This window comes from Polistes dominula, unplaced genomic scaffold (assembly GCF_049000335.1).
Source record: "Polistes dominula isolate Pdom_NZ unplaced genomic scaffold, Pdom_raw_medaka contig_20, whole genome shotgun sequence".
Classification (NCBI taxonomy): domain Eukaryota; kingdom Metazoa; phylum Arthropoda; class Insecta; order Hymenoptera; family Vespidae; genus Polistes; species Polistes dominula.
The window spans coordinates 8160455-8185240 of NW_028301147.1; the positions used below are offsets into that span (position 1 = coordinate 8160455).

At 33.5% G+C, this 24786-nt stretch overlaps 2 protein-coding genes across 5 annotated transcripts in view; one reads left to right on the top strand and one right to left on the bottom strand.

Moving 5' to 3' along the window:
• LOC107074148 (uncharacterized) overlaps positions 1 to 19656 on the top strand; it is a 36177-nt gene extending 16521 nt beyond the window's left edge. The window contains exon 3 of the mRNA XM_089177272.1: positions 13091 to 19656. The gene's annotated coding sequence lies outside the window, so the exon portion shown is untranslated. The remainder of the gene's footprint in view (positions 1 to 13090) is intronic.
• LOC107074147 (Protein tyrosine phosphatase 99A) overlaps positions 1 to 24786 on the bottom strand; it is a 431245-nt gene that overhangs the window by 66006 nt on the left and 340453 nt on the right. For all 4 annotated transcript variants that reach the window (XM_089177244.1, XM_089177243.1, XM_089177245.1 and 1 more), the window contains exon 4: positions 20679 to 20802. In XM_089177244.1, the coding sequence (XP_089033370.1) occupies positions 20679 to 20802 (124 nt within the window). The remainder of the gene's footprint in view (positions 1 to 20678; positions 20803 to 24786) is intronic.

A 24786-nucleotide genomic window follows, 5' to 3' on the forward strand; every position in this document is an offset into this window, starting at 1 on the left:
AAGTAAAGATTAAAAGAGAAAGAGAGAGAGAGAGAGAGAGAGAGAGAGAGAGGAGATTGGTAGTCGTTCGTAATTAGTATTCATGCTGCACACACCAAGTTCGTTGGTGTCGAGTTGATACTGCATTCTCGAATTGATTTATGATAATGCGTATATATGTCGAGCCGGCTTCGTTGACTGACTTTAATTAACTACAGGCCACCAAGAAACGTAATAACACATACGTATTCTTCCACCCCTCCTTCTCTGTTTTTTTTTCTTTTTCTTTTTTCTCACGTATATCTCTACGTATCTATATATTTATATATGTTTATCTGGGAAATAAATAAATAACCACAATACTTCCAATTATAAATTGCGCTCTGTTTATTTTAGATATTCATGCTCATAGCAATATGTGGCAAATACAAGGCAAATACAACACAGAATCTCTCTACGAGTTATACATACGAAAAAGAAATAAAGGTATATACGGCAGCGAGCAAGCTTAAAGCACGTTTGCTACATAAAGTCAGATAACATAAATAATAGATAAAAGAAGAAGGAAAGGGAAAGAGAAAGAGAAAGAGAAAGAGAAAATTCGAGCGGAGAATAAACGAGCGGTATTCTTAAAGGGGAGCACTTAATATTCGTACAAGAATGTAATTCTTCGTAATTTGTTTCCACTAACGATCACAGTTAGTCGCGTGGACGTCAGTAAAGGACGTAGTAACACGTGGAATTCTACCTTTCTATTGTTTCTATTTTTCTCGTTCCTCTATTTCTTCTAATATGGTCTGTTTATCACTCCCATTTTTTGTATCTTTTATTTTCTTTTTCTCATTCTACAAGTAGTATGCTCGGTTTCTCTATCTTCGTAAAATGAATTTCGATTAAAGAACAAACACGACGCTTACCCGTCTCGTTTCCGTTTTCTTTTTTCTTGCTCGTATTTTTGTCCCAGTCGTTTAATAACAATCTCTTCATTGTAATAAAAGCCATACGTAAGAGATAGAAAGACGGAAAGACAGGTTGGTTTTGGTTATATAACCAAGCGATAATAATTATAATGTCGTCATATTTCTTAAGAGTATCTCTACCAATCTAATAGTTAAAAGTTCCTTATAAACGTACTTCATAGTCGTCTCGATTTATTGATTTATTGATTGCATCGATAGTTTTTGAAAAGAAGTAAGTAGACGGATAATTCAGTTAACGTTAGTATCAGCGTTAACTTAACTTTTCCTCTCTACGACTCTTGTCTCCGGATAATCCTATCTAATTCCATTAGTTGACCGTGACAGAGGGCTTCTACAACTTCTTCATGTTCAATAGCGATCTTATTTTTACCAGTCTCCCTATAGAATCGAGACTGATAAGTTTAAATTGACTCTAGTAATATAACGTTACTTTAGATTCACTAATTGTAAAAGACAAATAAATAAATAAGAAAAATAATATAAAATAAATATAAAAAAAAAAACAAATGTTACTTTTGAGAGAAGATGATAAATAAAACAATTTAACAAAAAATTAACATAACTATTGTTTCTAATCTTCTCGTTTTGTATAAATAAATTATATTTTTAAAAACAAAAATAAAACAAAATAGAAGAAATCTTCATTCATTCATCCATCCAAACATTGGCTTCGAAGCACGAGACTTTTTCGACAGTTTCTCTAACGGTAACTTTCCTCTTCGAGAAAGGAATATTGAACGGCGTCGCGTATCGAGTGTACTCAATCAATTTCAAACCCATTTCATTAAGAAGATATCGCAGAGCTTCTCTCACCATCCATATTGGCCCTTCAGCAAGCTCCGAACGAAGCTCGGAATTTCTTCTACGATAAACTCTTTGTATTCTCTAGAGTTTCCATCCTCAGGAAGAAGCTGTTCCCGAACTCCTTTTCTACCTCGAGGTTAATTAAACTAATGCTTAAGTATGCAAAGGGAGAAACGGAAAGAAAATATTAGTGATTCATTTCGTAATGTTAAATCGTTTCCCCGTTTGATTCGATTTTTCATTTTCACACAATCTCATGGAGTTGATCGGCTAACGATTTACGAAAAGAAAAAAAAAAGAAAAAATAAATGTTCTTCTAGACCTTTTCAAATAAGACTTAAATAAGATAAATTCGATCATCAATTAACAATCAATAACGATTTCTTTTTATTGGTTTAAACTTTAAATTGAATATAAATTCGATTCGGCGTTTAAAGTGAATATAACAATCACAGAGAAAAAGAAAAGAAAAGAATATTATTGGGAGTTATATAAAAAAAAATGTATGTTTCATTGGACAAAAGTAGTAACTCGATGAGGCGGCAAAACATCAAGTATATACCTTATATGTTGAAAATGTTTCCTTAGAAAGGCAATGGCACGACCAGACAGGCCACAATACGCACGGATGAATTGAATAGAAGAAAAGAAACGGGCGTGGATCCTTTATCGAAGAGTATACGCTCGTGAAATGATCGTAAAAAGCTGCTATGCCCTGAAGCAGCAATCTCTCTGTATGTATATACACATACACATACCTTAAACAATAAAATATATATATATATATATAACCCCTACGTAGGTGTTCCCTGCCATTTTGTAATAAATATCCATACGTCGACGAACAATGGAAGTGCGACGCGTCGAGACGTCGAACGGAAGAATAGCTCGCGAGACCTGAGATATTGCTCCAAGTGAATAACGAAAAGCATCGAATTCGATGTACGCCTTTTACTCATACTCTTTTTATTTCTACTCGAACCGTGCGCATACCTCTCTCTCTCTCTCTATATATATATATATATATATATAAGTCTATCCACGTATAACATTCCAAAGGGTGGATCTACAGAAAGTTATTGCGATAGTTCGTAACGAAAAATTTCATTTATTCGAACGAAATCAACTAACGATTGTTAAATAGAAAATTATATTGCATGAAATTTTAAATGTGATTAATAGGTACGACATACAATACGCATATTGGCGTTTATAGGTACAACGATTTCTTTTCCTTTGTTTCCTCCAGTTTGCAATCAAAGCCCATTTGTCGAGTTATCGCGTAACACGAACAATTCATCTTTGTAAATGAGAAGCATCACCAAATTCTCTCTCTAAAAGCTTAAGAAGAAATCGGCGTTAATTATTCCAATGTACACTAATTGCTGATTTAGTGGATTATCTGGTTATCTACTAAACTGTCTCTCTCTGTCTCTCTCTCAATCACTTTCTCTGTTTCATTATTTTTCTTTGTATTTCCATTTGGTTAATATATTGTAAGAATGAGGAGAGAGTGAGGAGCGAAAATCAATAACATGTGGTTTAAAATAAAAATATGACGTTTATTTTTAAATAAAAATATGTAATATAACGAACGAAAAGGTACGAATTACATTCTCGTCAGTCTCTGATTGGTGACTGTATAAAACAAAACGAATTATGTTAGTACCCGTCATGAAATAATCCTGGTTTTCCGTACTGTGAAAGCACACATGAAAGCGTTTTTTCAACTGCATTACTATAACAGCTTAATCTTCTAAACTTCTACATTATAAGGACAGAAGGAGATAGTATACGAAAAACACAAGTTTAATTATTAATAATTAAAGATATATTATGTTATTCTGTTACAATGAAGATTAGCGTGGTACTCGGTTTCTGTTAACACATTCGCGTCGGGGCGTTGCTGGCTGTACTTACCGCAGGAACAGGGCCGTTTTTGGCCAATCGTTACAATCGCGCATAGGTTTAGAAAAATTGCTATAACTTTTTATGTAATTAATATTTCAGTAATAAATTTTAAAAAAGGGAGTATAGGGCTTATTTATACACAATAATGAGGATTTGAAATTATACTTCTAAATATTTTTATTATTTATTACAATTATAAATATAATATATTTTTTAATAATTTTCAAATTTTATTTGCTATATGTATATTGTAAGTTAATATTTTTTTTTGGTATGGTATGCTTGAAAACATTTTTCAATATGTAGAGGAACTTTACTGCTCCTACACATCAATATCAGAATCTTCACTGTCACTTTCATTTTCAGCGAGATCTGATAATGAATCTTCATATGTCTCCGAAAGAAATTCTTCCTCCATTTTGAGGGATTTTTAGAAAAATATGACACCTAATTTTTATTATTCACAAATAGTAAATTATTGAATAAATTTCTATAAATTGTACTTTTTAGACGGGATCTAATATTGTTGGAAGTTACGAAGAGAATATTTCTGTTTCAGTAGCAAAGCTGATACTGAGTAATATTCCATTCCAATTTTCCTAAAATCTTAGTTAAATATCTTTTGAATAAATAAAAAAGAGAATATATTTTGAGGATATTTCTCTTTGTAGAGCGATAATCGAAAACAACACAGAGTACTTATTTACAGGGCTCAGATACTGGATACGATTAGCATCGGCTAAACAATGAATAAGTATAGATAAACGTCTAAAGGAAGCAACGATAAGGCATATTATTGAGAAAACATTCCTCACTTTATTATTAATGTCTACATATGAAAAAAATCTAGTAATAAGTGGAGAAAAAATAATATTTTTAAAGAATAGTTAGACGATAACTTAAATGACGACATAAAGCGTCATCCGCTCCCAAGTGAAAATCTTAAATGACGACATTAAGCGTCATCCGACGCGAATGTGTTAAGAATTTAGTTGTTCTTCCTTCGGTTTTTCTTATTGCACTGGCTTAGGTATCACGTCTTTCGATTTTTCTCGAAATTCCTTTGTTGCGATAAATTTTGTGTACTTAAAATGTAGCAAGGACCAGCTCTTTCTTAAATAAACACGGACAAGGGTTTTATGATCAACACATAACAATGGAGTCGGTTACCCTTGTGTGCATTTAGTCCTAAACGAGGGTGGGATGGGGGGAGAAAGAGAGGGCAGTCTCTATATCTTTGGTATGATTTTAATTGTCGATTCTAATTATAAGATAAATATTTGATATTATCACAATGGCGATCTTAGAACGAGTCCTGACGCAATAAACATAACGTGTCCACTCACAAAAGAAACATTTCTGTTCTCGGAAACTGAGTGTCATAAGATCTTTTTAGTAGTCGCTATCTTGTAATCCTAAACAATTCGATAAGATAGTCATCTATTGTATCCTACAATATCATCTTACAAAATATTTGATCATAAGTTACATTTTTTTTCACTTTTAATATTGATAAATTTTTATTCAAATAAATTTGGCTTTTATATATATATATAATAGTATAAAATAAAAAGCGTACACAAATGTGTATACGAGTTTTCTTGTTTTTTTCTATCTCTCTTTATTTTTTTTTTTTTTTTGTTATTCTGCGTTTGTTAATGAATCGAACGAGGAGATTACATCGCGCATGAAAATAGAGAAAAATACGAACCCGAGGGTATTAAAATGTAGTTCCATATAGCGGTCGGCTTCTCTAACGATTAAAGGAGTTAATGATGATTAATAAAAATGCGAGCAGATTATCCCGGTAACGAGGATTTTGCTGGTCCGATTTCGGTAAAACCGTACCACCCTATCGCTTATGATGTTATTAAGAAAAATTTATCTACTTCGAAAATGACCTTAGGATAACTTGAACTTGCTTTAAAAGAGTTACTTTTAACTCAATGCCATCAGAGCAAACGAGTAGAATGATGTAGGAGAAATTGCTTTATTCTTGCGTTTTTATTTGATTTTATTTTACATTTTAATTGGAATCATTTGCCTTCAAACTTTTTCAGATGGTTTCGTTAGCGAATCATTTTCTTTTTTCTTAATAATTGTCTACTTAACACTTTAATGAACCTTTTGCAAGTTAACGATAACTTACTTCTAATTATAGATACGACATACATTCTAAGAAGAAATTAATCTTTCGATGATACAATAAAAAGCTACGTTTTTTTTTCATAGAGAAAATGCGCATAATGTACATCAGAATCGTAGTTTAAAAGGTATTAAAGCGTTCAAAGACTTGTAATATTTTGTACGATCCTTTTAGACCGTAAAAGATTCGCCCTGGACTAATCTTCTTGAATTTATGGACCCTCCCGATAATGTCCGACCTCGTTCATCTACCGCTACCTCTTCTCCTCTTTCCACTCGCATTCACCTTAATTCTAACCTCGGCTCACTCGATTCCGTTTCGCACGAAATTTTATGACTATTTTTTTCATTTTCAACTTCACTGTCCTGGTTCTTCCTTCCTTCCTTTTACCTTAACTCTTTTACCCATATCTTTTATTGTGTCTCTCTCTCTCTCTCTCTTTCTCTCTCTCACACACACACACATTAATTTTACTATATTTTTATGACCAGCACTATCGATTTTACAGACTACTTGGTATAGATACAAACGCTGTTATATTCGAGACACAGTCGATTTCTTCTTCTTTTTTTTTTAAATTTTATTTCTTGAAAATTTTCATAATTCATCGAAATATTCTTCTACCGAAAAATATATCTGTGATGCAAATGAATCTGATCTGATCTACGTAAATGATCCTCTTTGCAAATAGCATCGATCTTCCTTCGCTTTTTCAACCCGTCTCTTTTTCTTTTTTCTCTTTCTCTCTTTTTCTCACTCGTTCGAGATCTTCCATCGGGTTCTACCGAAAAATCGATGAATTTACAATAGCCGACTCATCTATATTTATGGACCGGATATGTACGGCAGGAGGGTGCGACATTATTCAGTTCGTACGACGATGACGCACCGAGGCAAATGCACATGACGGACAACACGGCTCGTTAAAAATTGAATCTATTTGCGCGTCGGGGCTTGAAATTCAAATGCCACGAGAAATATCCATGCCTGCCTGACTTCCAGCACACCAGTAGCACCAGCCTATAATCGATATATCCATCGCTAACGGTTGCCGAAGTTAAAAGAAAAAGAAAAATTCGAAATATCGTAGAATTTGTTTAACGGTGTTCCTACAGTTAAAGCATCAAAGCGAAAAGAGAAAAGAAAATAGGTCTACTTGAAAAATATTATATTTTCTTTGATTTATAATACATTAATTATTTTCTTATAAACTGTTAAGGAAATGTATATGATTGATTTCACTTTTATTACTTTATATTTTCTCTATTTCTTACTGTTTAAAAGAGCTACAGAAGAAAATGAGTGTACTCTAAAAAGATCATATTCTTATGCATTATAATACAATTATTTTTCAATAATTCGAAATGTGGATTATTGATTTTGCTTTGTGTTATTTTATATTTTATCCATTTTTTTTGTCTCTTTTTTTTTTTTAAACAGTACCGCGAACCAGTATTAAATTTAATTAAAATTTTAATTCGTCGTATGAATGAAAAGAAAAAAGAAAAACAAGAATAAAAACAGAAAGAAGAATAAAAGGGAAATGGTAAAAGGTCGGAATTTTTTCATTTTATATTAAGATTAGAGGTACGTGTACATGCGTTTAGATATTTCTAAATGCTTTCCTTCATTAGAATGTCGTTCGTGTTTTTGCGTCTTAATACAAACGAATACTTTTTTTTTCTTTATTCCTTTTTTTCCTTCCCTACCTCCGACTCCCCGCCTTCTTTTCGAATGTTTCAATGTTTTTCCCCATTTTACATACGAATTATTTCATGCTTAGTAGTCGGAAGGTCTAATTCATGAGACGAGCACTTTTTTCAGTCGTATATTTCCTTTCATATACACGTAAAATGTGAAAGAAAGAGAAAGAGAGTCTTTTCTCGGTAATTTTAAGGATCAGAAAAGAGAAATGAACAAAATTCGCAACTATCTCGTTATTTTGAGTTTCATTCTCTTTCTCTCTCTCTCTCTCTCTCTCGCTTTTTCTTTCTCATTCACTTTCTTTATTTATCTTTCTTTTTTTTTATTTTTTGTTAAATGATTCTAACACATCATTATTGGCCCAACTCCTTTTACGTAAACCACGACGATGTAATAGTGTGTGCTTGGTCTCGCTCGGCTCATTTATTTTCCCTTTTTCATAATTTTTAATTCCATTCCAGCCAGATTACGGGAAGAATACTTAAATAGCGCACGGAATTTCTTAATTACAAATGATGCATAGCCACGAGACGAAAAGATCTTTTTCGTCCTACCCAACCGGTAGTCGCTACTTTTTAAACGAACCTTCGTCTTATCCTCATCATTGCCGTTCTAATGATGAAGATCAAGGCCATAACATTCAAAAGAATAATATACGTATATATATATATTATTACGTATAATATATAACGATAATATATATATATATATTATACATAATATATTATACGTAATATATATAACGATAATATATATATATTATCATTAAAATGTTAAATCCATTAATTCATGAAATAACCAGCTAAATCATGAAATGGTGTATAAATATATTATTATACATATATCTATATACATATGTATGTATCTGAATAACTCATTTCTATATTTAACAATCACGATTTATGATTTCAATATTAATGATTTATCAATTAGATTGACCTGTAAATAAATGCATCTATTAGGTTACATGCAATAATAATGATATGTTAATACCAAATCAGATTGTTCGCTTTAATCTCTTCATTTTCTACATCTTTAGGCATAAACTTATCGTACGTTTAAAGAAATTCGTACTAATAATTTTTTTGATTACAAAATCGAACAATGGAAAGTAATGCGACGATTTAAACCTCATTTTGAATGGATTAATCGAACTGAGGGGCTGATAGAAACGAAGTAAAGAAGGAAAGAAAATTAAAGAGGAGATGAAACGAAGAGAGAAAGAGAGAGAGAGAGAAAGAGAAAGGGGGAGAGAGAGAGGGTTAACTGTTGGGACCGTTTCTGGTTACCAAGCAACGGAGTATAGTAGTTTCCGCAAGCGTGAAAGCTCCTATTCCGATGTTCTCTCTCTCTCTCTCTCTCTTCTCTTTGTATAGTTTGCTAAGCTAAAGTCTCTGGGAGAGGCTCGTGTCCCTTAATTCTAAGCTGGCTAATCTAAACGGCTCGAGTCAACTCGGTAATTAAACGAGCAATCTCGTCTTCCTTGTCTACACTCTTCTTTTATTTTTTTTATTTTATTTATCCCTAGTAGTTTTTTTTTTATCAATTTATTTTTTTTGCGGTTAGCTCTACGAAGCGAAGACTGACAATAATTGACGAATAATGAAAAAAAGTGTCATCAACTTTCTACGACAAATTCTAGGGGAAATACTAACGCGTGCGCAACATAATGTTCATTGTCATTTTTACTGTGTGCTTTGATTAAAACATTTTTATGATAAAGCGACGACACACTTTTCCTTGACGAGCACTCTTTTTACTTCTTTTCTTTTCCTCTTCTTCCTTTTCGTTCATTCAGGAGAAGGATTTCTTCTCCACGTGCTACTACAACTACGTTCACTATACTACTACACTACGTGCTACTACTACTACTACTATTATTACTACTACTACTACTGTAGGAAGCTTTACGGTTTAATAATCTCTTTCATTGGGCAGAAATTCTGTTGCAATTTTGAAACTTTGTACGTACGGACCTGTCGTAAAATCCGATTGTTCGGTGTTCTCTATCTATCTCTTCTCTCTTTCTCTCTCTCTCTTTTCTCTCTTTCTCTCTCTTACATTCTTTCTCTTTCTCTCTCTTACATTCTTTCTCTTTCTCTCTCTCCTTGTCTCCTGTCCGCACCCTGCGGCATCGCCGTGATTATTTGTCGCTCGCTTTAACTTTCTCTTTGCCTTGGAATTTCGTAGGTTGCGTTTAGAAGACTGGACTTTAGATGGAAGAAATATCTAGCATCTTCATCGTTCTAACGCAAGGAAAAAGGTGATGATGATAATAATAATACTAATAATAATAATAATATTAATAATAATAATAAGAAGAAAAATAATAATAAATTATATCTATAACGTTTTGTGAGAACTAGAATATGGTAGTATTAATTAGCCTGACAGAACGGGACAAAATTTTATTTTAAAGCTTTCAACTATTCTATTCCCACATTCTCCATCTCTTTCTCGTTAAAAACGCATAACTTTGAGAAAAATGCAAGGGAGCGTAAATTTTCTAGGTACTTCGGGAAACGAGATAGCGAGCTTATGTCAGGAAGGACGAAGGACGAAAAAAATAATGAAATGAGAGTGTAACGAGGTGAACGAGGAAAGAGAAAGAAGAGAATCCTTCGGCTACGTTGCAATTCCGGGGGTTACTTCGGGCACATATATTCAACTTAATGACAATTATTATCCAACGAACACGGTTCTTCGTCTAACAGATAATTAGGTACATTATTTATGCAGGATAACCAGGCAGTTGAATATTTCGCGTATCTTTTCTTCGAATCATGAAAGAAGAAAAAAAATCGATGAACGTTATTATCCCGTATATTTTCCAAAAAACCCGAAAAAAAAGAAAAAAAGAAAGATTAATTTGTTTTTTCATTATAGCAAAATAATCTAGCTATATTCCTATACCTATATATTGTTATGTAAAGTTATTATTTCATAATTTTCACAAAGTCTAGTTTGATCAAAAGTTTAAAATCCTTTTAACTTTTCCCCCAAGCAAGAGGACTCCGTGCACGTATCGATTTTCGTTTAAATTCGATCCCACTCGAGACAGGGAAAATACGAGATCCCTCGTTTCATCATGTCTAGGCCACTCGTAATTCCTGACGTCCAGTTCGCAATGAAAGTTCATTCTCTAGAAAGTCTTAATAAGCCTCTTGGTGGTTGTCCAAAACCATTCACCGAAGAATAAATATATATGTGATAGCAAATCGAAAATTGTTTAAGTCCTTCAATCGATTTGACACTGTCGTACGATTGGTCGAAGATAGTTTATGGGTAATATAAAGTAATTAACTTGACAATGGATAATCGAAGTAGGGTGGCAAAGTTGCTGTGGTACTGAAAGGATAGAATAGGAAGGAGGAAGAGGGAGAGGGAGTATTTGAGGTAACGGAGATGGTAGCTGAGAGAACGTCGTCTCAAAACGGTATCCCAAAGGAACAGATAAGACCGTTGAAATATCGACAGCGTGTGAAGGGTGTATAGAGAAAGATAGAGAGAGGGAGACAATGAGAGAAAAACAAAGAGAGAGAAAGAGAAAGAAAGAGAGAGAGAGAGAGAGAGAGAGAATGAGTGAGTGAGAGAGAGGTAATCCTCAGGAGAGCTTTCTGTTACGGAGCTTAACCAGTCAAGGATAATCACCGTAAGGCACCAGTAGATCGGCGTGAAACGGTATCGACGTCGACTATCGTCTCGAATTTCAACGAGTTCGCAATAAAGATTTGTCACAGTAGGTATCCGACATCACTTTGAGAGGGAAGATCAAAGAATTTCAACGTTTCGCGTTTGTATAATATACGTGTATTTACAACTAGCATAGTAGCGAAAGATAGAAAGATTGAATCTCGTTGAAAAAAATTCAAGCATATTTTTCTTTCCCCGCTATTTACTCTTTTTTTTCTTTTTCTGCTTTTTTTTTTTTTTCAGTTACGAGAAAACCAAATAGAGAAAAAAGAGCTTGACAAGTTTCGAGAGTTAAGTTAAAAGGATTCATGTATTTTATATTTAGGAAAGGGTGAAATTGATTTTTTTTAAGGTCGATATGGATTTAAATCTCAAATAAAAAATAAATATCATTTTCATTTCTTAAGTCTGCGGTCGGCTACGGCCTCGATAATGTTGAAACTGTACAGAGTTCGCGTCAAGGGACGAATGAGTTTCGAAAACGAGAAGAAGTAAAAAGAGAGAGAGAGAAACAGAAAGGGATGAGAAAATGGGATAGACCGAAGGAAAAAGGGGTCGATCGCACTTTAAACATCGGTGGTCGCTTTCGCTCGTCGATAAAGTAGGCATTTAAACGCGTCAAATAAATCGTACCCCAAGCGATAAATCTCTTCTCGTCGGTCCAGCCGGTTGGTTCGCATTTTCGAACAATCCCGTAACCCGTTATGGCTCTTCGTTACCACGTTAAGCCTCCCTACCTGCCTCCTCCTCCTCATCCTTACCTTACTTTCCTTCCTCGTTATTTTCCACGCTCTCACTTATTTTTTTCTTCTTCTTTTTTTATTTTCTTTTTTCCGTCTCTCGTCTATCTCTTCTTTTTTTTTTCTTTTTTTTTTCCACAAATTTTCGTCTCTTCCTTCTTTCCATCCTTCCATCATTTCTTCCTTCCTTCCTTTCATTTCTACCCTATCTCCTTTCCACCTAACGTTTATCTCCCTATCTATCTCTTCTTTTTCATCGACCGTGAAATTGCACCACCCACGTTTACTGGTCTCCTTACGATGCCTGTGCTCTTTTAAATCATCCTGGAAAAGCTTGTCTTTTGCGAAAGAAGAAAGAACCTTCTCGCGCTGCCTTTGAGAAACCTATCCTAGATGAAAGACGATCTTTTTCAATGTGTTATACGCTTATGTACGCGTTAGAAAGAAAGTATGAGAAAGAGAGAGAAAGAAAGATAGGTTGAAACTAGTACCTGTAATTACGAATTCCTGTTTACTCGTCGCGGTTTCACACAAAATACGCGAAACGGATTCGTTTCGGGGAAGACGGCGTTGGTCGTTAAGCTTACACAAACTCTGCATGTGATTTAAACGTAAAGGTGTATAAGTGGAGGATATACATATGTAAATAGAAAACCGAGAGAATTACGTACTGGTATGATGCACTTCGTTTTAAGACCAACCACGCGTTATTGATCGAGATTAACGTGTTTCCTTTTAATCGTTTGATCCTATGAAATTTGTCACTAGGTTAAATACGTAAAAAGAGATCGTTAAAGGGATTGTAAGTAATGATAACAAAGAAATATATGTTTTGGTCGATTGAAATACTTGAAACTACCGAAATCTCTAATCGTTTCTGTTATTTTAAAAAATGGTATAAAATAATAGATTGAGAAAGAAAATAAATCTTTTGCTACTTTGTTCGTGCTATCATCGTTTCATGCTTATCGTTAAAAGCCATTCAATCGGAACTTGTTATTTATGTGGATAACTATTCGGAGAAATGCAATAGTGCTGTCTCTTGTGTTTTTGTTTAGCCCAGAAACGGTTGATTCTACTGGGAATTCAACCAATCAGAATCTTTATAATTAAGTTTTCTGTCTAATCTCCAGGATGGCCGATTAGCTGACGTACTCCGAATGCAGCGAGCGCACATAAACATGGCAATAGCATGATTCCTTGGAATTAACTTCGAGAAAAGGGCTTTCCTTGATGGAAGAAAGGATGAAACTAAGGAAGTGGATTCTCTGGGGCTTTTCGACAAGGATCGTATCATTTCTTTTTTAATTCTATTGCCGTCATTTCTCTTTCTCTCTCTCTCTCTCTCTCTATCTATCTTTCTCTTTCACTTTATCTTATCCTTCATCCCTTTTCTCATTATCCATCGACGTATCCGACCAAGATGTCGCTATAATCGTTTCTCGATCTTACTTACGACTCTTACGATTACTTGTATCGGTTAGTTCTCTCGCATCAGTCGTTATTCGACTACTGAAACTATTATGATTGAAAAAAAAATAGAAAAGAAAAAAAACGCGTGTTTAAATTAAAATTTGTTATAATTTAAAAAAGCTTTTAGAGGAGGATCAATTTTTGACAATGCTATATATCTGTTCTATTTGTAAACTTGTTGATAAAATTAAAAAGATTATGACAAACGAAGAATTTTGCGTGATAAAGTAAATTAGATACACTTTAACCACTAACGTCGAGTAATACAGGCAATAGAAAAGAATATAATCTCGGAAATGACAAGCAGCTTCTTGTTAATTCGCGGGTAATTAAAATAACGTTATAACGGCTTGCTAGGATCGTACCTCTTTTTCATTGTTATATTCCCTCGTAGCCATTCTCATTAACAAACACGAAGTGAGATGACGTTTCGGCGAACGTAGTGTGCTATGTAAACCATATACATATACATTAAATGTATGTACATATTTATATACTTACGAAAGCCAACTAACTTCGTTGCCAACTTTGCAAATTAATTACCTAGGAAAGATACGATACTCGATATACGTAAATATAAATTTATATATGTATATATCATATATATGTAGAGAGAGAGAGAGAGAGAGAGAGAGAGAGAGAGAGAGAGAGAGAGAGAGAGTTCTAGTTAGTGAAAGAGAGAAGTAGTTAAATGTTTTCACGATAAATTTCAAAGTATAGAAAGTGTTTTTATCATTTCTTTCTTTTTCTTATCATTAAATCGAAATCGTCGATGTAATTGTGTAACTGTACTGTAATTGTTCTTGGCCAAATAAGAGCGCAGAAATAAGCGAATCGATTAATCTTCCTGCAAATGAACTTTCTCTCATGGAAGGAAGGTGCCTATCGGTAATTACAGTTCTATTGTATCGCGCTCGATCGCTAAATGTGCACAGCTCGACTTAAGTGATTATTATTTCTGTTTATTGCACTAAAAGAATTTATACAAAAAAAGAATCAAAGAAAAAGAGAGAAAGAATGAGAGAGAAAAAGAAAGATCTATCTCCGAACGGTTCTCCGTTCCAGGATTATGAAAGTTCAAGCCTGAAGTATTTTTTATGCATCGAAGCATTTAATCCAGCGTCAGCTGCGAGGGTGGCTTTTGAAAAATACGAAAAAAGAAATAAAGTAAGAAATAAAGAAGTGTCGTTAGAATATTTTGCCTTGTTTTATCTCAAAGATCGATTCACAAAGGCGAGTAAATTGTTTAACGTTTCTCTCTTTTTATTTTTATTTTCTTTCTTTCTTTTTATTTCATTCATTCATTCTTTCCTTTCTATTCCAAGTTTAATACAAATCATTCATTTAAGTTCTTTTTTTTTGCTCCTTGTGTTCGAGGTTTAAAGATAAATATTTTCATTATTTCGTAAATGTTATTCTGGATTTAAAAAACATAAGATACGTACGAAAATTTACTAAATAGAAGGAACAAAGATGCACACGTTCGAAGAGAGTTTAGAGGATATTAATTAAATTCGGTAACAATTAATATTTCAATCAAGTTTCCCGACACGTCGTGAATACTGCAGATAGAATTATATTTGTCGGAATAAAATGATAAACCCGAAATCTACGTTCGGCCAAAAAGTCAATTAAAACGATACGTGAAAAATGAATAATTATTCGGTAACAAATGTGCTAAATAGAAATAGAGAGACAGAGAAAGAAAGGGGGAGGGGGGAGAGACGGGAGGAGACGGAGAAATAAAGTTGTTTGTTGGTCATGATCGAAGCATTAGAACGATCGAGATTACGTTGATCCATCGATCACGAATAAAAGTCGAGATACATCGTTGCTATGCGTGAAAATTTTCATGGACTTTAAGATAAGTGTGAGAAAGAAGTAATTAAAACTTGCAATTCGTTTGACTTGATGAACGTACAACGAGGAAAGGAGAGAGAGAGAGAGAAAAAGAGAGTGTACATATGTGCGTGTGCGCGCACGCGTGTGTGTGTGTATGCCTCTCGTTGGTCAAGCGCGAAATTGGAATTCCACTTTAATAAATTTAACAAAACGAAGAGAGGATTACGGGAAACTACTGCGAATGCATTATCCTGTAGAATTGATTGGTCGGCCGCGATACAATTCCGAGATCAATAATGCACTCGGATTTGGTGATAATATGTAAGTGTACGCTTCAAAATTTATATTCTACTTTTGTGAAATAAAAAGAAATATTATTAATTTACAAGAGAAACAATGTATTACTTTTTTATTTTTATTTTTTTCAGGATTATCAAAATTTTTCATTTTAGGACTTGACGATGAAAAAGAGAGTCGAGAAAGAGTAGCCAACGTTTAGTTGTCAAACTTTTGACATCCATCGGGAATGCTTTTCTTTCCTCCGATTTGCTCGTCGAAAATCGCCAAGGAGAATTGCGAGAAGTTTCATGTCAAAACGGCAGTTGATTTACGAGGAAGATTAATAATCTTCAAACGCAATTACTGCGGCAGCCGCGGGCGAGAAAAGGAGATGAAAAGAGAAAGAGAGAGAAAAAGATAAAGAGAGAGAGAGAGAGAGAGAGAGAGAGAGGGAGAGAAAGACAGACAGAGAGACATAGAGAGAGAGGGTATCCCAGTTCGGTACTAGGAACTTCCTTTCGAACTTTATTATAAAACTAATATTTTCCAAGTTCTATGAGGTATTACGATAGTTTTCTGAAAGGGCCTGCCACGAGCCCGGGCGAAATGGCTCGCAGGCGAAACTTCAATATTCGGCGACCATAACGACATCGCGTGATATATTATTTCCTACAACTTCTCGTCTCGCGGCTTCTGTCTACTTCGAGAAGGATTGAGGAGAAGAGTAGAGAGGAGAAGGGACGAGGGTGACGAAGAACGGAAGGAAAAAGGAGAAACTTGATTAAGAATTCTAACTGCACCAAGTCCCGTCGAGTAGGTACCTTTTTCTTCGTCTTTCCTTTATTCTCACTCCCTTACTTCTACTTTTACTTCTACTTCTTCTTCTTCTTCTTGACCACCTTCGACGGAATAAATTATAGCGAATGAATGGTATGACTGAATATTCGTAGCATCAATTTTGATGAAACGTAAAGTATGATCGATGATAGTTAACGAACATTTTAATATTTATAACTTTAATACATTGTATTTTTACAATATTAATTATTAAATTATTGTAAATCACAAATGAAAAAGATGAGTAATTAAATAAATTGGAAACCAGACGAGCAATGTTTAAAGATCGTTCCTATTATTACATTGTTTTTATCTATTTCTCTTGTTGTTTTACCCTTACACCTCCTCTCATTTTTTTCTCTTTCATGCATCGAAAAAGATTCAACGACACTCCATTCTTCCATTTGTTGGCAAGGCAAACGCGTGTTCGTTCTTTCTCGTATCTTTTCGTTTTAATCCACTGGTTTCATCCAGTTATGCGAAGCACAATAAAAAATGCTGTTGGATTTTACGTTGCACAGGGAAACGAGACTAACGTAATAACACGAGTCAGCCAAATGTACCAGGACGAAATCTTCATAATGGAACGCTCGTTTTTTGAAGTGAAAACTTCTTTAGAATAGGGAGTGGTTCGAAAAAAATAAAACGCTGGTTCAGGCAACGAAGCGGTAGATGGCGAGGCAACGGAGCCTGTATACGGATAGACGAGAGAGCCTGTATACGGATAGGCAATGGAGCGACGGGCCGCTATGCAAGGGCCACGATATTTAGTAAGAAGAGAAATAGAGATAAACATATAGGATTGAGCCTGCGAGAGAATGAGACAGAATATAGCTATATAGTTTTTCCTATTCTCGGTCTCCTCTTTATGCTCTGCTCGTAATTATCGCTTCTGGTTGTATATGTGTGTGTTTGTGTGCGACTGCATACTACGAAGCGTGAACACATATAGAATAATTTCGATACTATACCTGTTTGTAGGTAGAAGCGATAGAAGGGTAGAAGAATAAACAGAGATAAGCACGTAGGTATGCGACAAAATTATAAGGTCCAAACGAACCAACGGTCGAAATAAAGAAAAAAGGTGTGAAGTCTGTCTTTGTAAGTTATATAAGTGTTTAAGTTGTGTGAGTCTGGAAGGTATATATATACGTGTCATTTATTTTTTATTTTTCTATTCTATTTCTATTTAAAAATGTCTCTATTTTATTGAAAAATTAATATTAAATTCTTTATTTCGCAAATATTATAATATATAATTATGAAATTCATAGAATATATAATAATTGTATTGTCGGAAATATTTTTAAAAAAGAAGGATTACTAGATACATCAGAGAAAAAGAGAATTAGATAACACTGTAGAATACATTAGGAGCAGCTGACAAATTCCATTCAAAAACAAGTAAATTACTGTCACATTTTAAGTCGCATATAAAAAAATTATATTATTAATTATAATATTTGCGTATTTAAGAAACTTATACTAATGTTTCAATGAAATAAGAACATTTTTAAGATGTTGAACGCCCAGCGTGAATCGGTGGAGTTTACCACGGAGCTGAAATTTGAGACTCGTAGTGTACACTGTTCGATAAGCTGACAGAGCGATACGATTCAATGAATTTTTTAGATTTTTCGTTGTTCAGATCTTTATTTAGACGAGAGTATTTAGAAAGATAAGTTTAATCCAAAGAATAAAGACGAGATTTGTTACAAATAATAAGAGTCTCTCGAGAGAGAAGTATGGCAGGCTATAGAGTTGAAAAAACATTTCTAGAGAATATCTTTATTAGATCTCTCATTGCATTTTGCTAGAACCTTTGTTCAGTCCAGCAGTATTTTCCATGTTTTTTTTTAACGTCTTTATTTCGTCTATCCTAAAATGTTTGTTAGAAGCGCAAGAATGTAAATGAAAACGTAAAATTGAAAAGCGTATTAACAAAAAAAATTTTATACCTGAGTTTGAAAGAAAGGATTATTTATATTTACCTTATTTCTGACGAATTATATTTCCTTTGATAAACATCCTACCATATTGGTGTCTATTTATAACTATCGCATTCAGCATTCCATTTTTATTGCTTGAATTTGGAAAAGTGTACTTTTTATCAGCTATTCCACCCAGAGACCATATCGGTGCCTTCATTATATATGGTAATAATATTATAATAAATAAATCCTACAGTTATCTTACTCTTGAAAGTGTGCATTCGTCTCATTCTCTCGAAACTTAGATTTTTGAAGGTTTCATTTCTAACACGTGTGATCTGTACACTTTTTTTTCTCTTTGCTTTTTTCTATCTATCTATCTATCTATCTACCTATCTATCTATATATCTATCTATTTATCTATCTATCTACCTATCTATTTATCTATCTATACATTATCTGCCCACTCATTCTCTCGGAAAAATCTATAAATGCATAAAGGACTGATTGACTTGTTGCTCCTGATGGAAACAGTTTTTCTTTCGAGATTAAAGATATATATATAGCACAATCTTTCTTTCTTTTTTTATTCTAAACCTCGAATAGCCTACCATTTCGCGGAGACGCTTTCGGTAGTATCGAATTTCGAAACGATTCAGGATTATAGCTCGTCGACCTCCTGGTTGTCGGGAGGAGGATGATTTACGATTAGACGCTTACGAGGCCTCACACGAGTGAACAAGCAAACAAGCAAGTAAGTAAACAAGCAAGCAACTTAGAATGATAGAGAGGGAGAGAGAGAGAGAGAGAGACAAGGAAACAAAAGCGTAAGCCCTAAAAAAAGCTCAACAGAGAACGAGCGTACAGTAAAAGACAAATATAGTCGTTGTCGTCGGTCGCGTGTGTTTCAAGAGGATTCTTAGAATTTCTCTCGAGATTCACACTGCCCTAGAACCGGTGGAAAGTAGTTTACGGCAAAAGATCCATCATGGCTGACACATATTCGTGGGACTTTGAAATTCTGACGACCGTAGCCACAAATTAATTTCTATTTATACGTTTATAGGATATTACATATATTGAGAATCCGAAAATAAAAATCGAATAAGTAAATATAACGCTAAACACATTTGTCCTTTTTTTCCGTTTTTTTTTTACACACTTTTCGTGTATCCCATTGTGCACAGTCGGCACAGTCGGTCATTCGATATATGTGCCACTAGGAAGTTTCAATATAGCGAATTTCTTGATGGAAAATCGGTACTAGTAAAAGGACTAGACAAAAAGGAGTGAACAAGAGAGAGAGAGAGAGAGAGAGAGAGAGAGAGAGAGAGAAAGGCAGATAAAAAAAATAGTAGAAAGCGATAGAGAAATAAGATGGAAAAATAAAAAAAAAGAAGAAAAGTACGGAAGTTGTAGGATACGAAGAAAGAAAAGAAATAGAAAGATAGAAAAAGATGGAAAAGTGGAAAAAGAAGAAGAAAAAACAAGAGAGAAGATAACGAAGCCTGGAAGAGAAGTCTGGGAGAACAAAGGGTGCTTATCGACACCGCACTTCTTATCCTTAGTAACTCCTTTTATTTTATCCGTTTTCTTTCTCCATTCTTCTTTTTCGTTAAAGCTTCGAACTCGTAGCGTGTATCTGAAAGATAATCAGAGCGAGACGTACTCGGCCATAGACAGCAGCTATTTTTGACCATGCTCTTTTACCCTCTCCATTTTCTTTTCTCTTTATTTTCTCTTTAGGATCAAGAGAAATTGAAATAACCTAGTTTTTCCTTCTTCTTCTTTTTCTCTTCTTCTTCTTCTTCTTCTGTACTTCTACTTATATTAAACGGAAATAATCTTCGCTTTTATTCGTCGACACATTTCTAGACACTTTTACGGAAATTATAAACACGGATACGTTCGTATACATAAAAAATTTATTATTAATCTTAACGAACGGTTATGATACTTTAATATATTATAGTTTCCTCTTCTTCTCTTTTTCGTTTATCTCTTCCGATCTCTTAAAAATTCGTTTTATTTTTTCTTCTCCTTTTTTTTAATAGAATTTTACAAAAAATGTCGGAAAATTATGAAGAACCCTTCTAGATTTATTGTTAATATAATAAAATAAACGAATTAATGGTATTATCATTGGAAAACTCCTCTGAAAATGATTAACGAAGTAACATTTGAAATTCTTGACATGTGTCTTGTTATATCGCCGGTGAATCCGACGGCATTTTATTCGCATTGAACAGCAGAAATAATTTCCATAACGCCATCGATACGCGTCTTCTTGTTGTCGCTTTTGCTGATAACAATAGCTAGGTGAAAATTTCTAAGCAAGGTAAATATTTGACGGCCTTACCTTGTGTATATGACGTAGTGCGAAATTGGGTTGTTATGAGAATTAGCGCCAGGTGCCCAAGACAGATTCACGGATTTGGATGTAAAGCTTGTTATGAGAGGACGTTCCGGCGGATCTGGCACGTCTGAAAGCAGAAATTCAAGAAATTCAGTTAAGAAATCTTTCTATTTCCTTCTCTAGTAAAAAAGCTGAAGAACAATATTTTTTTAACGCTCACGATATATATATATATATATACTAGGGGTACCCCGCTATGCGTTGCTGTGGCTCACAATCAGTCCGATACACACGTCTTTAAGTCAACGAATTACCTTATACCGCCATCTGTTAGAATCTTATCGAACTAACAGAGATAATCATGACTCTTTGTTAATAAACAAGTTAGGGATCCTATAGGAGGGATGCGCCGTTTGCTGGGGGACATTGCTGGGGGACTGGAACTCGATTTTGCGCGTGAATGATTCAAGCATTGAAATAATTATGAAATAATGAATTGCATCAAATGCAGAAAAAAATGAACTATATTTAATGATAATTAAAAATTTATATTAAAATAGAATAGGTTACACGAAAAAATTAGTATAAATTTAATAAGAAAGATTTAATTAAGTTTGATTTGATAAAAGGCATTACAGTATTTTGAAATTTCAAAACAATTTGTAGGAATTTATACAATTTTTATAAATATAATTATCTACTATTATATATTATATTAATAATAATAATAATAATAATAATAATAAGACAAATATATAAAACAATTAAAAAATAGATTTATTTTAACATATTTTTATTTCTCAATGTGGTACGTGGTCATAGTTTTACTCGAACTGAGATTTGTTTGCTTAAAATTTTGTAAATTTTTGCGATTATACCTACGCGATGGTATAAGGTATTTACGGTCTTGCGTAGTTCTTGTTGAACTTTTGCAGTAATTAAGAATACACTGTTGAACCATGATTATTCATCACAAACAATAAGTCTGTAAACAAACGATAAGTTATAGGTTAGGTTTGTACATTTATACTTGTAACTATTAAATGAGTACATTAAACTTACACTTATAGAAAACTACTAAAAAAAACAAAATAATTAAACATAAATATAACAATAAAAACTATAAGTATTCCAAACTTAAAATAACCACAGCCGTTAATACATAGTAAAGATAAACATGGCTGAGCGTTGGATCGGAAGCGGTCCCCCAAAATTTTCAGCCAATGGCACATGAGCTGAATATGTATGGCGCATCCTTCCTACAGGATCCCTAAAACAAGTAATTCGCCATAAAATAATACTGCGATTATAAATTGAGATATAAACTACCCTATCTTTCAAGTTGGATAAAACTGCACGCAGTGAGCAAAATTTTATTAAAATCGGTTCAGTAGCTTAGGAGTCCATTGCGGACAAATAACGTGACACGTAATTGATATATTTTAAGATGTATATTAGGGTGGATCAAAAAAATCAATTATTTTTTTTTTACAAGTGACACGGAAAAATGGGTTGCTAGACACCTTAAAACAATTCTCACCAAATATGAGCTCTTAATTTTAATAGGAAGATCCTCCGCATTGCAGCTTTTTATTTTTTTCTCAGTCCAATAGAATAAAATTCATACCTCATCATTAATTGATTGTACAGAAAAATGTTCTGGAAGAATTTTGTAGGAAATTTAATGCTCTACAAAAAAGAGTATCTCAGGTATCTTATATTTTTTCCGTAAACTTCACCATTTGAATGATATTGAAGATTTAAGTTTGATTATTTTAAGACAAATTTCATTATAATGAAAATAGAGAATTTTTCGCACATTTGAAAGTTGTTAATGATGTGGCAGAGCGAGGTGTCGCATTAGTAAGTGAATATAACCAATGTTTAACAAAAAACGAAGAGCAATTTCAATTTTTATTGCAAGTTGTTAAAGAGCATCGAAAAAATTACCCTACTTGCAACAAAAAATTGTTTGAAAATTAATAACTCAGTTAAAAATTGAAATAAAATACTTTTTTATAACTAATTGGACATTTTAAGGTGCCTAGCAACCCATTTTTCCGTGTCACTTGTAAAAAAAAAAATAATTGATTTTTTTGACCCACCCTAATATATATATATATATATATATATATATATATATATATATATATATATATTGTTCAGATGACAAGAATAAATGTTCACGATCAATTAATTTAAAAAAAATTAGTGCCTTTTATGGATAATACAACCAAGAGGGAGGTAATTTTACGTATAAGCTTAATTGTATGTAAAAAAACAAAAAAATAATAAGAACAACTTTTTCATTCTTTGAGACTTACGAAGGAATTTGCTTAAAAAATTTTGGGTTTACATGTATCTGAATTATCTCCAAATTTTAATCAATTGTAATAAATAAGAACTGGTCGTAGATATAACTTTGTTGATTTTTTTACTATGATAATGACCATGTAAAAATCGTTATCTATAATAATTGGCTTGCGTTGTTGCTCTCACAGTTCAATTCATAGAGACAGACTGACTATAGGAGAAATGTTGAAGGCAGAATGTAAACATTATCGAGGACAATGAATATGAAAGCGTAAACGAAAGAAAATGTTTATCGCTGGTAAGGTAATTGAAGAGTTCGGTGTATGCGTATACTTCACAGAATTTTTTACAAACACGATTTTCTCGATAACAGAGTCTAACAATGAAAAAACTGTTATTCTTTTTTCCGACTTATTTTTACGTGTAGTACTACTATTAACCCCAATTGCATCACCTATTTGAATAGATTATGTATACGTAAGGGGGAAATTGTAATTTAAAGATTTTAATCTTTACGCTTTTTTTAATAGTTATTTTCAATTTCTTCCAGGACGCTTTTTCTAATCATACTTGTCAATCGTGTTTTATTTTAAACGTTGCATATCTCTTGGCTTTGTTCTTCATTCGCTCAAATTCTGTTGTAATTTTAAAACTATATCGACAGAAAATTGTTAAATATATATAAAAAAAGAAACAGAGCAAAGAAACTTCGTTGACAAAGCAACGCGTTATCACGTTGAAAGATGATGCAATCCGATTAACGTTTTGCCTTTACTTCACTTAGATCTTTTTATTCTATATAGTTACGAATACAAATATCTATGAAAAACGCGTAACCTTGTAGAATTATTTTCTTTCATTTTTCTTTTTTTTCGCTAACTTACAAAAACGATTTATTAAATTTATTTAAACGATAAAAGGATATTTAATCCTTTCAATTTTTCCTAAAGGATATATAATCCTTTCCGATCATTCGAAACTTTCCCTGCGTTAAACTAAACCTCATTAAATTGAATGCGAATATTAGAATGTGAGAGATTTTATTATTTAAAAAAAGAAAAAATAAACTTTTAACGAATTTTATGGACATAAATAAAATCCACAGCACGAGTATGCCATATGTACATAAGAAGAAAAACAAAAGAGTAAAGTAAAAATAAAAGAAAAAGAAAAAGAAGAAGAAGAAGGAAGTAGTATTAGTTAAAGAAGAAGATGAAAAGAAGAAGAAAAAAAGGAAGTAAGGGAGGAAAAAGGGTGGCGGAAAAGGAAGAACATGTCGAAAAAGTTTCTAGGAGATACACCGATCACGCTTGCCTTGGTAAGCCACATCGGATAAGAAACCGTGAACGTTTAATATGCACCGCCATGCTACCAGAGAGATATAACATTGCGCGCACGTTGCATAAGATCATAAATGAGAGCAGGGATCTCTAAACCCCTCAGGAAAGAGTCGTCATCTTTTTTCGACTTCCCTTCATCTTTTCCCTCCTACCCGTTTATACCCTGTATATACGTAATATATACATATATACAGTCCTCTCTCTCTCTCTCTCTCTCTTGTAGATGCGCATGTGCGCTTTTGCCAGTACTCGTAACTACGTTCCCTCGCTGTTAACCGATTCCCTACATTCACACTGTTAACCAGCAACTCCTCCTCTTCCTCCTCCCACACTCGTTCTCGTAACAACGTCATCGTGTTTGCAAAGCCACATTTAGACTCGTAACGCGTGCTGGCCAACAGAGTATTAGCTCGACGTTCCGCTTCTGTTGGTAAACTTTGTTTGCACTTTTGCCACTT